This window comes from Scyliorhinus canicula, chromosome 16 (assembly GCF_902713615.1).
Source record: "Scyliorhinus canicula chromosome 16, sScyCan1.1, whole genome shotgun sequence".
In the NCBI taxonomy this organism is placed as follows: domain Eukaryota; kingdom Metazoa; phylum Chordata; class Chondrichthyes; order Carcharhiniformes; family Scyliorhinidae; genus Scyliorhinus; species Scyliorhinus canicula.
In genome coordinates, this window is record NC_052161.1 from 114,119,417 (window position 1) to 114,134,266 (window position 14,850).

The following is a 14,850-nucleotide window of genomic DNA, read 5'->3' on the forward strand; positions in this document are numbered from 1 at the left end:
GATCTGCTGGTGCTTGACATCATGTCACAATTTCACAGATGAGCCTATGGCTTGAAAGAGGCAGCTTCATATTCCTTGATATTCAGCAAGCAGAGAGGTGTCCCAGATGTTGTTTTAATATAATGATTTCCTTGGAGTTACTCCTGTTACATTATCTCCCAAAATTAATCAAAGAATGAAATATTGCACCATCTCCCAGTCTCCCCTGGAGATTGTTACACTTTCCTTTTTCTATTCATTCATCGGATGTGGATGTCACAGGCCAGGCCAGGGTTTATTGCCCATCGCTTTTTAAAATAAATTTAGAGTACCCAATTATTTTTTTCCAATTAAGGAGCAATTTAGGCGCGGCCAATCCACCTACCCTGCACATAGAATTTACAGTGCAGAAGGAGGCCATTCAGCCCATCGAGTCTGCATCGGCTCTTTGAAAGAGCAACCCTACCCAAGGTCAACACCTCCAACCTATCCCCATAACCCAGTAACCCCACCCAACACTAGGGCAATGTTGGACCTAAAGGCAATTTTCTCATGGCCAATCCACCTAACCTGCACATCTTTTGACTGTGGGAGGAACCGAGCACCCTGAGGAAACCCCGCACACACGGGGAGGATGTGCAGCTCCGCACAGACAGTGACCCAACCTGGAATCGAACCTGGGACCCTGGAGCTGTGAAGCAATTGTGCTATCCACAATGCTACCAGTGCTGGCCCATCTTTGGGTTGTGGGGGCGAAACCCACGCAAACACGGGGAGAATGCGCAAACTCCACACGGACAGTGACCCAGAGCTGGGATCGGAACCTGGGACCTCAGTGATGTGAGTGCAGCGGTGCTAACCACTATGGCCACCGTGCTGCTCCTATTTAATGCCCATTCCTTAAATTAGCCCTACAATTGCTAGGCCATTTCACGTGTAGGCCAAGACCAGGGAAGATGTCCTTCGCTAAAGGGACATGAATGAACTTGGTGGATTCTTACAACAATTGACAACGGTTTCATGGTCATCCTTAGACTCTTAAATCCAGATTTTACACCATCTGCCGTGGTGGGATTCGAACCCGGGTCCCCAGGCCTTACCCTGGATATTAGTCCAGTGACAAGACCACTATGCCAACTGGTCTCCCCCATCTCCAAGCATCCATTGGAGGGTGATTGTTACACTGTCTGCTATTATTCATTTCTGAAGTTGTTACAATCCTAGTTGCAATAACTGGACGGGGATCACAGAAAGGAATCCTAGCTCAAAAAACTGTAACTTTAAAAAAAATCAAACGTGGTGGAACAGAGTCCACAGGACCGCTAATTAGTTGGGTTTTTTAATGCATTAAATGTGGAGAAATTGACTATAATATAATACTCCTTTACTTTCTACTTAGGTTAACATTTGCACACAGGTTTTAAGGATTGACACGGATGACACAGTGAAGCTACAATGGTCTCACTAGCACACAAAGTCCCTTTTTAAAACACACAGATTGGTTATGGTCAAATACACACTCCACCTTGATCCCAAGTTAGTGTCTGTGGATTTCTCCTCAGAATTCCCCCAGATGATTATCATGTGAGAGTTTCTAAACTCTTTTGTCTTGACCGCTTTTACCGACACAAATTCCGATATTCAGCCACTAATTGCTCCACAAATATTTCAATTAATGTTTCACAAACTGTAGTAAGATATCACAAACATTAGAACTACTTCAGATACCTTTCTGACTTCTCACTAGTCTATCCTTTATAGTCCTGTATATTGAAATGAACAGTACCCTGTTCTGCTCCCAGTTCCTCTTTATGCCGTTAATGTCAGGCTCCCTGGAAACTCCTCTTCATTTCTCTAGTTTCCTGAAGTCGAATTCTGGCACTGGCTTCTTAACTATTACTCCATTGTATGGCTTTTCTTCTAGCAAAACTTAGAGAGATGGTCTCTCTCTAGCTGTGTGTCACCAACTGCTATAGTTTCCAGCTAAAAATAAAGAACAAAGGAAAAGCTTTTTTTCTTACAAGGGCCTCTAGTTGCTCAACAACTATACTTATTCTTCCCACTGTAGCTCTCTCTTTCACAATCGAATCCCAATTGAAACCTAACCGCCCTCCACACATACAACACATTCGTCCAGCATGAATCTAACAATAGGTCCTTTCCAGACACAGAAACATTAAAGTAAACCCACCTAAAACTGTACCTTATTTCTGATGTTTACCAATACGATAATCAATCCCTTAAACTACATTTATTTTCCTAACAAGCTCTCTCATAATGTTGTCCAATATTATTTCAGAAGGTCCTTATTTCAGAAGAAAGTTTAGAATTTCAGAGGGATTCGATACCAATGTGAGTCGATATATTTAGGCTCCATGTAGCGAATACAGAAAGGACAGACAGGAAGAGCCCCACTTGCCATCTAACCTGTCCTATATAGTCATGGTGTTTAACATATCCCAATACAGACACTCGTCACTTGGCCCTGAGCCATGTTCTCAGTTCCCCAATCTTCTTATTTTCTCCGCATTTCGCCATCATTTTTCAGGTCCTGTAAGGAGAAGCTGGATCATCAAGAACAGTGCAAGAAGGAGAAGGCGATGCAGTGCGAGAGAACTACAGCACGAACTCAGTGAACGAGAGAGCCAGCAGAACCAGCTCCCCGGGAAACGCGAGGTATTGTTTGGGTCTGCTCTGGCACTCATTGGAGCCATTTGCCGTCTCGCTGTTAATCCAAACCGTCTTATCAATAGGGTTTGTTCACCCATGGATCGACAGGTAAAACCCGTATTCCGCCTGAAAAGGCCTCTGTGTTAGCTGACCCAAACAGTGGTAGCTGAGATCCATCCATCCCTGAGCTAGGTAGAGGATATCAGCCGGGAGTCCTGTTCGCTCTTTCTGGTGACTGCTCGCTGGAACATTGGAGTTCAGTGAGGAGAAAATTAGGTTCCACTGTGATGCCCTCTATGGTTGAATAGCCTGTCCAGACTTATGAGGCGTAACGTATGCTGGTGAGGAGTGCCAGTGCCTTTGAAACCATTCCCAGTGGGCTCATGCCTTAAGTCAAGTGTGATGTAATGTGGGAAATGTAACAGTTCAAAATCCCACAAACCAGATAAAATATTATTTGTGATGTTGTTTAAGATATTGACCAGGACACTGGGGGAGAATTCCCCTGCTTTTCTTCAAATTAGGGCCAGAGGATCTTTTAACATTCTCATCTGAGAGGCAGCACTTTCCTACAGTGCAGGGCACTCCCTCAGTGCTGCGCTGGAGTGCGAGTCTGGATCTTTGTGCCCAAGCCTCGGGAGTGAGATTTGAACTACGGCCTTGTGACTTTGAGGTGCACGGGCTACCAACGGTAGCCGCAGCTTTGTTGTGATTGGTCTTATATGCCTTGCTAAGGAATCCACCAAACACGTAAACCAGCCACACAGGATCTTTATTGAATCACACGTGGTAAGATAGCGATTGTTACAAGAGCAAGTTATCATGGAGTTTCTTTGTACTCCTCTGGAACTGCACCCAGCAGTGACTGTTCACCTGTTGTCTTACTACCATCTCCTCTATTCATCTTCTGACGATGGCCAGATGTGCCTCCACTTATGTGGCAGACCCTGGTCACTGGACCCTCGGCCTGGAGACTGCATGGTGTGCCTGTACCGCCACCAACTGGTTGGAGGTCTCACACCATCCATCTATGATATTGCTTCTATCACCACAAGCTTGACACAGAATTAGCAGCAAATGCCCCTTCCTTATACACCCAATGACCTAGCAACAGATATAAATGTTTCGCATGCATGAGAGGTCCAATAATTGACCGTGCAAGCACGCACCAGGGACAAATAGATAAGGGAGATAGTGGCGTATGGTAATGTCACTCAGCAAATATTCAACACCCAGTCAAAAGCTCGGGGGACATGGGTTCAAATTCCTCCACAGCAGCTGGTGGAATTTAAATTCAATTACTAAATCTGGAAGTGAAAGCTAGTCTCAGTAATGGTAATCATGAAACTATCATTGTGCATGGGAGAGAGAGTGCGTGGGAGAGAGAGTGCGTGGGAGAGAGAGTGCGTGGGAGAGAGAGAGACAGAGTGCGTGGGAGAGAGAGTGCATGGGAGAGAGAGAGAGAGACAGACGGAGTACGTGGGAGAGAGAGACAGAGTGCATGTGAGGCAGAGTGTGTGTATGGGTTACCCCGAGTCTCCGGATTCTTGTTCACGGTTGTGGTAGTCACCACTAATGTATATATTGTATACAGAGGATGTTATTGTACGTGCTTACGGTAAGGCCCTGTACTACAGGTACGGGGTAGATCCCGGCATGCTGGCTCCGCCCAGTAGGTGGAGTATAAATATGTGTGCTCCCCATACAGCCGCCATTTCGTCAGCTGCTGTAGGAGGCCACACATCTCAGTGTAATAAAGCTCGGTTACATCCTCCTTCTCGTCTTTTGCGTAATTGATAGTGCATCAACGTTAACCCCCAAAAACACCAGCACACACTTTCTACCACTCTCACAGAGGATAGAGGTGGGTGAGGTGAGCAGGCTGAGGTGAGTGAGGGAGCACCCTGAGGTGAGTGTAGTGGAGCACGCTGAGGTGAGCGAGTTGAGCACACTGAGACTGGAGGACATTTACACACTCACCCATCACACCCCCCGATTTGGCCATCTTTATGAATATTTGATTGTCAATTATTCCTTTGACAGTGCTTCATTTTTTCTCAGCAAGTTGTTCTTTTGTCATAGCTCTATTTTTGTTGAAAATTCCTGTTTAATTATCATGTCAAACCTATCTTTCCGAAATTTGCTCATCAGCCCCTTGAGGAAAAAATGGAAATGTGGCGAGGTTGGACAAACCTGCCGAGGTCCAAAATGCTTGTGCCCTTTTTCACTTATCAGATGCTGACATTTCAGTATCTGAGGCTTTCCAGCAGCCGACCTCTCTCTCTCTCTCTCTCTCACAATCTCTACTTCCTATCATGCTGTTGCCTCTTGTGTTTTAAGGACCTCATTAAAATTTAATTTGGTTGAGAAGTCGCTGGGGAAAAATATCCTTGAAGGACTTGTGGCAATTTAAAAACATATACTTCTCTGACAACTTTTCTGACTCGCATGTCTTCTTCAAATTGACACGAGGATCTCGGTGTCCTGCTCCCACCCTGGCTCCCTCCCCCGATGCACCGGCTGCCGAGGTTCAAAGTGAGTGTGTAATATTCATAGAGTGGTTTTGTTCTGGAGCTCTTTTTTTAAAAAAAAATATACTTTATTCATAAAATTTATCATAAACTTTACAGAACATTTCAAATAGTCTTGACTGTACATTTCCATCTGAGTTACATTCATTTGTCTTCAATTCAATAGGGATAACATTACACACGTATACTACTTTAAATTACAGTTCTTAATATTTACATTCCTTTGTTTCTTTCATACATTGTGGTATTGAAGACCCGGACTGAGGGGCTTTACACTGTTACCAACCCCTCGGTGTACATTTAGCTGGTAAGACCTTACACAGTGGTCTTTCCCCATTGCGCCTTGGCGGCAGCTGCCCCAAGCTTGAGTGCGTCCCGGTTTGTTCTGGAGCTCTACAGCAGGCAGATTGGGGCTAAACCAGTTCCATGAAACATGTGACCTCCATTTATACAGCACAAGCTCACTTTATAGTGAGGATGGGCAACCTAGGCAGTGAGTGGGCCGCATGGAGTGGCCCTTCTTTATCTCCGTGGCCACAAGGTTGAAATCATAGGATCTCATATAATTACAGTGCAGATGAAGGCCATTCAGCCCATCGAGTCTGCACCGGCCCTTAGAAAGAGCACCCTACTTAAGCCTCCACCCCATCCCTGTAATTCAGTACCCTGATGGGTCTCGTGTGCCCCCCCCGAGCTGCACGTTGCCCACCACTGATTTGCAGCCAATAACGTACTTTTGAAAAGTTATCGCTGTTATAATGCTGGAAACACGGCAGTCAGTTTTCACACAAGCAAATTTCCATAAACAGCAAAGAAATAAATAATCAGATAAGTAACGGAAGTTGTTTGAGGGATAATAATTTCCTGGACGCTGCAGTGAATGGCCCTCTTCTTTGAAATTGTGTTCTTTAACGGCCATCTGACAAAGAGAGGTGGTCCCTCTGACAGTGCAGCACTCCCATCAGTAGTGCACCAGTGTGTCGGCCTGAATTTTTGTGCTCGAGTTCTGGAGTGGGGCTTGAGCCTGAAATCCTCTGACTCCAGCAAGCGCACCGTCACAGAGCCGTGGCTGATACCTGTGCGGTGCGAGATCATTCCGCAGCCTGGCAAAGTGTCAGGCCTGTACTGTGTTCGCTGAGCTCAGACTGTCAGCATTCTCTGTTTGGCTTCGGGGTCCTGGACTGAGGAGGAGGGAAGAAATCTGCCAGGAAGGCGGGCGGAAGGAAAATAAATCTGCCGGGAGGAGGGCGGAAGGAAAAAAAATCTGCCAGGGGCTCTTGCTCCTGTTAGCTATTTAGTGGTCACAGAGTGTGTCCATGTTGGGTGTTTTAGGCTCGTGTTTGGTTATGACCCCAAAAATCCCCTGATTTCATGGGCAGAGCAAGTAAAGGATGGCCACTGAACTAAGACACAAAGTCCGCACAACATGAGGAAAATTGTAGCCCAGAGCATCAGCATCTTTTTTCATTGGGAATAGGGGCAAGGCGGTGTAGATAGAAACAATAATCAAGATAAAGATGAGTAAGATAACGATCAAAAACTATGATCAGCATGTGTTTCATTTTGATCACTGATCATTATCATGGACAGAGTAGGTAGGGAGAAGCTATTCCCCTTCGTTGAAGGGTCAGTCACGAGAGGACACAAGTTCAAGGTGAGGGGCAGGAGGTTTAAGGGGGTTTAAGGTTTGAGGATAAAAACGTTTTACCCAGAGGGTGGTGACTGTCTGGAATGGGCTGCCTGGGAGGGTGCTGGAGACGGCTGGCCTCACTTTAAAAAGTACCTGGATGAACACTTGGGCCGACATCACATTCAAGGCTATGGGCCAAGTGCTGGCAAATGGGATTCGGGAGACAGGTCAGGTGTTTTCATGAGTCGGTGCCGACTCGATGAGCCGAAGGGGCCTCTTCTGCACTGTATTATTCTGTGATTCGTGAAGCCTCTCCCAGAGACTCCCAAACTATCTCGGTGCAAAATACTATTTCAGCCCAGCAGCTCCGGGATTCCACAATACTTTCACAGCCGTAACCTCTCATTGCCCACTCATTCTCTCAGGCCACTCTCAGCAGGAGAGAAACGATTGCGTTGTGCGGTAAAATGGAAAACTAGAGGTGCAAATATCACTTCTCCCAGAATGAAGAGAGCAGGACAGGTGTCCCCTGGGGCTCAGTGGCAAACACTCTCACCTGAACCTAAAGGTTGTGGGTTCAAGTCCCACTCCAGAAAAATCAAGTCGGCACCCGAGTGCAGTAGTGAGGGAGCGCTGCACTGCTGAGGAAGCCATCTCTTAGGCGAGGCATTAAAATTGAGCTCCCTGGTGGACATAGAAGATCCCATGGAACTACTTTGACGAAGAGCAGGGGAAACATCCCTGGTGTTCTGGTCAATAAATATCCCTTCATCAACATCATCACATTGGTGTTTGCGGGAGATTGCTATGCAAAAGGTGGCTGCCACGTTCCCTACGTTACACCAGTGACTACATTTCAGAAGTTCCTAACTGGCTGATGCACTTTGGGGGATGCCATGTGAATCATAGAATCACCGGCCCTTTCAAAGAGCACCCTACTGAAGCCCACGTATCTACCCGATCCCCGTAACCCAGTAACCCCCACTTCACATTTTTTTTGGTCACTAAGAGCAATTTATCATGGCCAATCCACCTAATCCGCACATCTCTGGACTGTGGGAGGGAACCGGAGCACCCGGAGGAAACCCAGGCAGACACGGAGGGAACGTGCAGACTCCGCACAGACAGTGACCCAGCCAGGAATCGAACCTGGGACCCTGGAGCTGTGAAGCAATTGTGCTAACCACTGTTCTACCGTGCTGCCCACTGGCAGAGTCGGCAGGATACGAACCTGTGCGGGGGAAACCCCAATGGATGTGCTCTTGAAAGCCGCTATATAACCGCAAATATTTCTTCTCTCACAATGGCCGTGCGTTATCCGAACAAACTGATGGGCATGTTTAATATTTTCAAACTCAGTTTTTTGTTAGCCCCCATTACATTTCCACTCTTTAGTCCCCTCCACATCCCGGGCAAGCTGAATTATTGAGTGGCCAAGACCCATGCTATCAACTTAGATCAGTAGGCCTCGCTTTTGTCTTTTGAGTCAGAGAGCCAGAATATGAGTGCATAATTGAGCCTGTACTTTCAATACAGTTCTGAGGCAGTGCTGCATTGTTGGAGGTGACGTCCTTTGGGTGAACTAAGCTGAGGCCTCGTTTGGTGGTCGTGGTAAACATTGAACACTACGAGCAGGGGAATTCTGTGGTCCTGGCCAACATTCTCCCTTCACCAGCACCAAGAAATAATAGATTAATTAGTCATCTACGTTAATATTGTTAATGCAACATTGCTGTGAACAAACACGGCTACTCAGTTTGTTTATCTGACACCATAAATGTACTTTAAAGGAATAGATTGGACATGAAACCTTTGTGACGTATTTGAGGGGTATGATGAGGTGCTGCACAAATAGATTTTCTCTTGTTTCCCTTTGATGTGATTTGGCGACTGGGGAAAATCCAACTACTCGTCTCTCCAACCTCTTAACTGCATAGGGAATGCTGGGTTACGGTGGGAGCAGTCTACTGCATCGGGCACAGGAAAGCAAATCCGGGGAATACCTGAACTAACAATTCAACCTGGTCTGAGCTTGGGAAAGGAATTCTGTTTTACTCCAACTGGTCTGTAATATTTTTAATCTTCCACTGGAATCTCCGTCTTCTGACCTCTGGTTGTTTCTCACAGGCCCACTGATGCTGACCTGAAATGGCAGCTGAATATTTCCCACCCAGGCCCTTTCTCATCCCAACTGGTTCGAGGGAAAAGGCTTTTATTCTTGGGCGCTTTGGCCAGGGATTTCACCCCAAAATAAGTGGACCACCTTCCATTCGAATATAGCATGCAGGCTCTATTCAGGGGTGTGAAGTTGATGGATACCAGAAAGAGGGAAACTGATTCATTGGCCTGCATCTTGAGGGCCAATTGTCATAGTGGCTTATTTTTCTTTCATGGGATGTGGGCATCGCTGGCAAGGTCAGAATTTGTTGCCCATCCCTAATTGCCCTTGAATTGAGTGGTCTGCCACAATATTTCAATGGGCAGTTAATGGGCAGCATGGTAGCACAGTGGTTAACACTGTTGCCTCACAGCGCCAGGGTCCCAGGTTTGATTCCCAGCTTGGTCACTGTCTGTGTGGAGTTTGCACGTTCTCCTGTGTCTGCGTGGGTTTCCTCCGGGTGCTCTGGTTTCCTCCCACAAGTCCCAAAGATGTGCTGTTGGGTAACCTGGAAATTCTGAATTCCTCCCTCTGTGCACCCGAACAGGCACCGCAATGTGCGACTAGGGGCTTTCATAGTACTTCATTGCAGGTGTTAATGTAAGCCTACTTGTGACATTGAAGATTACTATTATTATTAAAGTGGGTAGCACGGTGGCACAGTGGTTAGCATTGCCTGCCTGTGTCTGAGGCGCTGAGGACCACGGGTTCGAATCCCGGCTCTGGGTCCCACTGTCCGTGTGGAGTTTTCACATTCTCCCCGTGTCTTCGTGTGTTTCACCCCCACCACCCAAAAGATGTGCAGGATAGGTGGATTGGCCACGCTAAATTGCCCCTTAATTGAAAAAATAATGGGTACTCTAAATTTTAAAAAAAAGTTATGATTAAAGTGTCAATAGGGCAGCACGGTGGCCCTGCAGCCTCATGACGCTGAGGTCCCAGGTTCGATCCCGGCTCTGGGTCACTGTCCATGTGGAGTTTGCACATTCTCCCCGTGTTTGCATGGGTTTCGCTCCCACAACCCAAAGATGTGCAGGCTAGGTGGATTGGCCACACTAAATTGTCCCTTAATTGAAAAAATTAATTGGGTACTCTAAATTTATATTTTAAAAAATTATTTAAGTGTCAATCGCATTGCTGTGGGTTTGGAGTCACATGTATATCATAAAATAATAGAATTTGCAGTGCAGAAGGAAGCCATTCGGCCCATCGAGTGTGCACCGGCCCTTGGAAAGAGTACTCCACTTAAGCCCACACCTCCACCCTATCCCCATAACCCATTAACCCCACCTAACCTTTTTGGACACTAAGGGCAATTTAGCATAGCCAATCCACCTAACCCTGCACATCTTTGGACTGTGAGAGGAAACCGGAGGAAACCCATGCAGACACGAGGAGAACGTGCAGACTCTGCACAGTCACCCAAGCCGGGAATCCAACCTTGATCCTGGAGCTGTGAAGCAACAGTGCTAACCACTGTGCCACCGTGCCACCGATGTAGGGCCAGACCCGGTAAAAATGGCATATTCCCTTCCCTAAAGGACGTTAGTGAACCAGATTGTTTTTTATGACAATCGACAATGACTTCATGATCACGATTACGGAGACGCCAACTTGTCAAATCCACCAGCTGCCATGGGGTGGGATTTGAACCCTTGTCCCCAGAACATTAGCCCAGGTCTCTGCATTGCTAGTTCAGTGGCATTACCACTGTGCCACCATCCCCCCTTGAGAGAATGTGAAGGAAGCCTGAAGGCTTGAAGGTCCACAATGCCTTCAGTGGACAATATTCTCTGAATTTACCGATCCGTATTCAGGACTTCAAGACTGTGGAATACCTTTTCTTCCTTTGGGATTTATTAGGCTTTTAATATCCAAGTTGTGCATCACCTAACCTCCCCTTCTCTGGTTTTCTTTCATGCCTCGGCCTTTACTATGGTCCATATATTGTCCTTTTCCTAGGTGCAGCTCAGGCTACTAAGGACCCAATAGACGGCCAGGAAGCTTGCCAACATTTCCAGCTGGAAATGCACTCCCTGCCCATTTTGGGTAAGGACAAGTGAGATGCCCTTAACCCACACGCAATGTGGACTCTTTGCATGTGCAATAGGGGGTTTGTGCCGATTTGAGGTTCCCCCTTCACAATGGGTTTCCCCCCAGGCAATCTGTGTAGACATCAGCCCTAGCGTCGGCTGCAACAAAACAGTAAGTAAGTTACTTGAACCCATGCACTTCTCCTCCTAATCCCATATTTAATTCCCAATCACCCTCCGCATTCTCCTCCAGATCCCGACTGCACTGCTAGCTCAATATTGCCCAACTCACCAGGAGTGGGCCCCCAGTGTCACATTGGCACCATTATAATGGGCCCCAGTTTCCAATATCTGGGGATCCTCAGACCTGGTGCCGGGAAGGCAGCTGCATGCACTAAAATGGTGCACCCACATTTCTGAGCCATGATGTCCTTCCTTGGCTCTTTGCCCAGGTTTCTCAATCGAGCAGAGCACCAATGTCATCTGTGTCCTGTGATGAGATCTATATTTCTGTTTATGGAGGAAAAAGCAAAAGTCAATGGAATCGTGAAGATCAACTTCAATTAGATCCTCTTTCTTCCACCATCAATGCCTTTGAACTCCAGTACCTTTGACCTGTGACCTCTAGCACCTGAGTCAATCGCATGACATCTGCTGAGCAGGCTTCCACCAGGATTCCTCCCCCTCTCATGGGGAGCACAAAAATTACACTCCCCCTTTTAGAAAAATCATATTTTTCCAAGAGGTGGTGCTCATGTGAATCTTGATCCGAGATTTTCCTGACTTAAACAGGAGCAGTGGGACATATTAATTTTGAAACGAGACTGCATGACCTTTTCATGACAAATCTTTACTGTGGCACATTGATGCAACTCATGTTAATGAGATAGTGTTTTTTTTTTCTAAATTTAGAGTACCCAATTCATTTTTTCCAATTAAGGGGCAATTTAGCATGGCAAATCCACCTGGCCTGCACATCTTTGGGTTGTGGGGGTGAAACCCACGCAAACACGGGGAGAATGTGCAAACTCCACACAGACAGTGACCCAGAGCCAGGATCGAACCTGGGACCTCGGCGCCATGAGGCAGCAGGGCTAACCCACTGCGCCATCGTGCTGCCCGAGATAGTGTTTTTAACCACATGAACCATGACCCACTGCTGCAATATTTTCATATTGGCTGGCACATTACCAGATTTGTCTACATGTGTCCAAGTTGTTCACTCCTCTTGACTGTAGGTGTCATTTGTTCCACTTTGAAACTAATACAAGGTGCACTGCAATGCAAATATAGTTTGTGACCAAAGAACTATTTACCTCATTGTAAACTGACTCCATTTTCCAGTATTAACCACCATCTTGTATGTAAATTATGGCTAATTCCTTGCGGCAGATAGCTCAATGCTTCAAGTCCAAATCTATTAACCTTCTGCAGGGATCCCCAATCTGTGCTAAGTTAACCAGTCTTAGCTGGCCCAGTATTATGGGGTGGAGATGAGCAACAATTGACCTCAGCACCCTTGAGTTAGGGAGGTTGAAGTAAAACCCTCGGGGGGGAGGCGAGTTCTTTTATGGGATTCTTATCCCTATGTCTCAACTAGAAAATGGATACCAGGCTTGCCCGTGACAGAGGGATCACCTACCGAAGAGACAACATAGTGGAAGTTCCTGTGAAATCTTATCCCAGCAGGAGCAGGCAGCAATGGAGAAAGTGGCAGAAACATTGGAGGAATAAAGGGATTTATTTTCCTCAAGTTCAACTGGTATCCGTTGTTGTGTTATGCTTCTTCATGTAGCATAAGCTGCTTCCTTGATGTATACTCTGACAAAGGAAGGTTCAGACTTGGAGATAGGTTTAACACATTTATTGAACAGTTAACAATTCTCCTACTTGAGTTTGTCTCTCCTGCTGATCTTGCTATAGTAACTCAATTTAACTAACCAGTCTGCTCTAATCCATGCGGTGGGTGTGATGCTTCCTTGATCTGCCCCTGTCTCTCTGAGTGTCGCCTATGGAAAGAGAAAGAGCATGTGTGCCCCGTTCTTTTATATGGGTAGCCCCCTTGTGGTAGTGTCACCTCTGGGTGTGTCTTGACTGCCCATTGGTCGTGTCCTATCTTACTGACCTATTGGTTGAATGTTTGTGTGTCATAATGTCTCTGGTGCTCCCTCAAGTGTTTATTTAGTTCTAGTGTATCTACATTAACCCCTTGTGTATTTACAGTGATGCATATCACCACATCCCCCCTTCGTGTTACATATTTTCTGTACAGTATTAAAGAAAATTGAACAAAACAGGTAGATAAGTGATGACATGTACAAATCACGATGACAGTAATGATTATACAATACCAAATAATATGTATGAGTCCAAAGTTCATGAATTTATACGGTCGAGTGGCTTCCTTGTTTTGTTAGTGAAGTGGTGATTTTGATGGTGGCATGTCCTTGTGGACGCCGTCAGTGTCCCTGTGCCTAAGGAACCAAGAAGTGGTCAAATCACATCATTGCCTGATTTGGACTCTTTTTTCGATGCTTGTGATAGCGACGCAGTATGGCATCTGTGTTGTCCGACCTGGACTGTTTCTTGTGATTGTGATTTTGATGCAGCATGTCATCTGCCTTGAAAGCTGGTTTGCTGATTTGCAGTGGAGAAAACTTGGATCGGTGAGGTTTGCCGTCATGCCATGGTATGGCTATACTCCTGCCAGTGTTAGGAGCTGTGCTGTTACATTGTCCTGCATTTGCAGAGTTGTACCATGTCGTACCAGTCATTGTTCCAGCATTGTTGGTTTTGTTATGCTTGTTGTTGACGTTGGTGCCTTTGGTACGCTTCTTGTTGACGTCTTTGTTGGTGTTTTTGTAGGTTCTGTTGTTGTGTTTGTTGCGCTCAATGGCCACACCGAGTGGAGAATGCGAGTCCTTCACAGAGTTACTTGTGTCAGTGTCCTTTGTGGCATCTGCTGTTTCATTGAGCGTGCCGTCTCTGATTCCTCGGCACTCCCCGTCTGGAGTCATGTCCGGTTCACCAGAATCATCTTTGGCTTGTCGATGCTCCCCGTCCGGAGTCCTTTCTGGTTCACCAGAATCATCTTTGGTTCTTTTTTTTTTAATATAATTTTTATTGGAATTTTTTACAGAAAATATAAAACATAACGACAAACAATGAAATGCAACAAAATAACCCATAAAAACCGTACCACCCCCAGACCGTATCGACGCATGTATCCCATCCCCCACCCCCCCCCCCCCAACCCCAATGAACAACAAAAGAACTTAAAATAAATTTAAATTAAATAAACAAACATAGTCATCGTCTTCCCCCCCCCCCCACCTTCACCCCCCCCCCACCTTCCCCCCCCCCCTCCACCTCCCCCCCCCCCCAACCTTCCCCCCTCCCCCCCCCCCCCACCTTCCCCCTCCCCCCCCCCCACCTTCCCCCTCCCCCCCCCCCCCCCCCCGGGTTGCTGCTGCTACTGTCCCCGTACCCTATCGTTGAGCCAGAAAGTCGAGAAAAGGTTGCCACCGCCTAAAGAACCCTTGTACCGACCCTCTCAGGGCGAATTTGACCTTCTCTAGCATAATGAAACCCGCCATGTCATTGATCCAGGTCTCCACGCTTGGGGGCCTCGCATCCTTCCATTGTAGCAAGATCCTTCGCCGGGCTACTAGGGACGCAAAGGCCAGCACACCGGCCCAGCTTTGGTTTCTTGATGCTCCCCGTCCGGAGTCAAAACGTTCAGGAAAGCAGTTTCTTGTGGAGAGGCTCGAGTGGATGAGGTTTGAATTAACGTGGTGTCACTGGAGTCACTAGTAACCTCACTTTGATCGTCAAGTGCCTCTGTACATA

General features: G+C 46.7%; 1 protein-coding gene across 1 annotated transcript in view; it reads left to right on the forward strand.

Annotated features, from left to right (window-relative positions):
* LOC119951040 (golgin subfamily A member 6-like protein 7) overlaps positions 1–14,850 on the forward strand; it is a 116,813-nt gene that overhangs the window by 1,499 nt on the left and 100,464 nt on the right. The window contains exon 2 of the mRNA XM_038774075.1: positions 2,448–2,655. Coding sequence (XP_038630003.1) covers positions 2,448–2,655 — 208 coding nt within the window. The remainder of the gene's footprint in view (positions 1–2,447; positions 2,656–14,850) is intronic.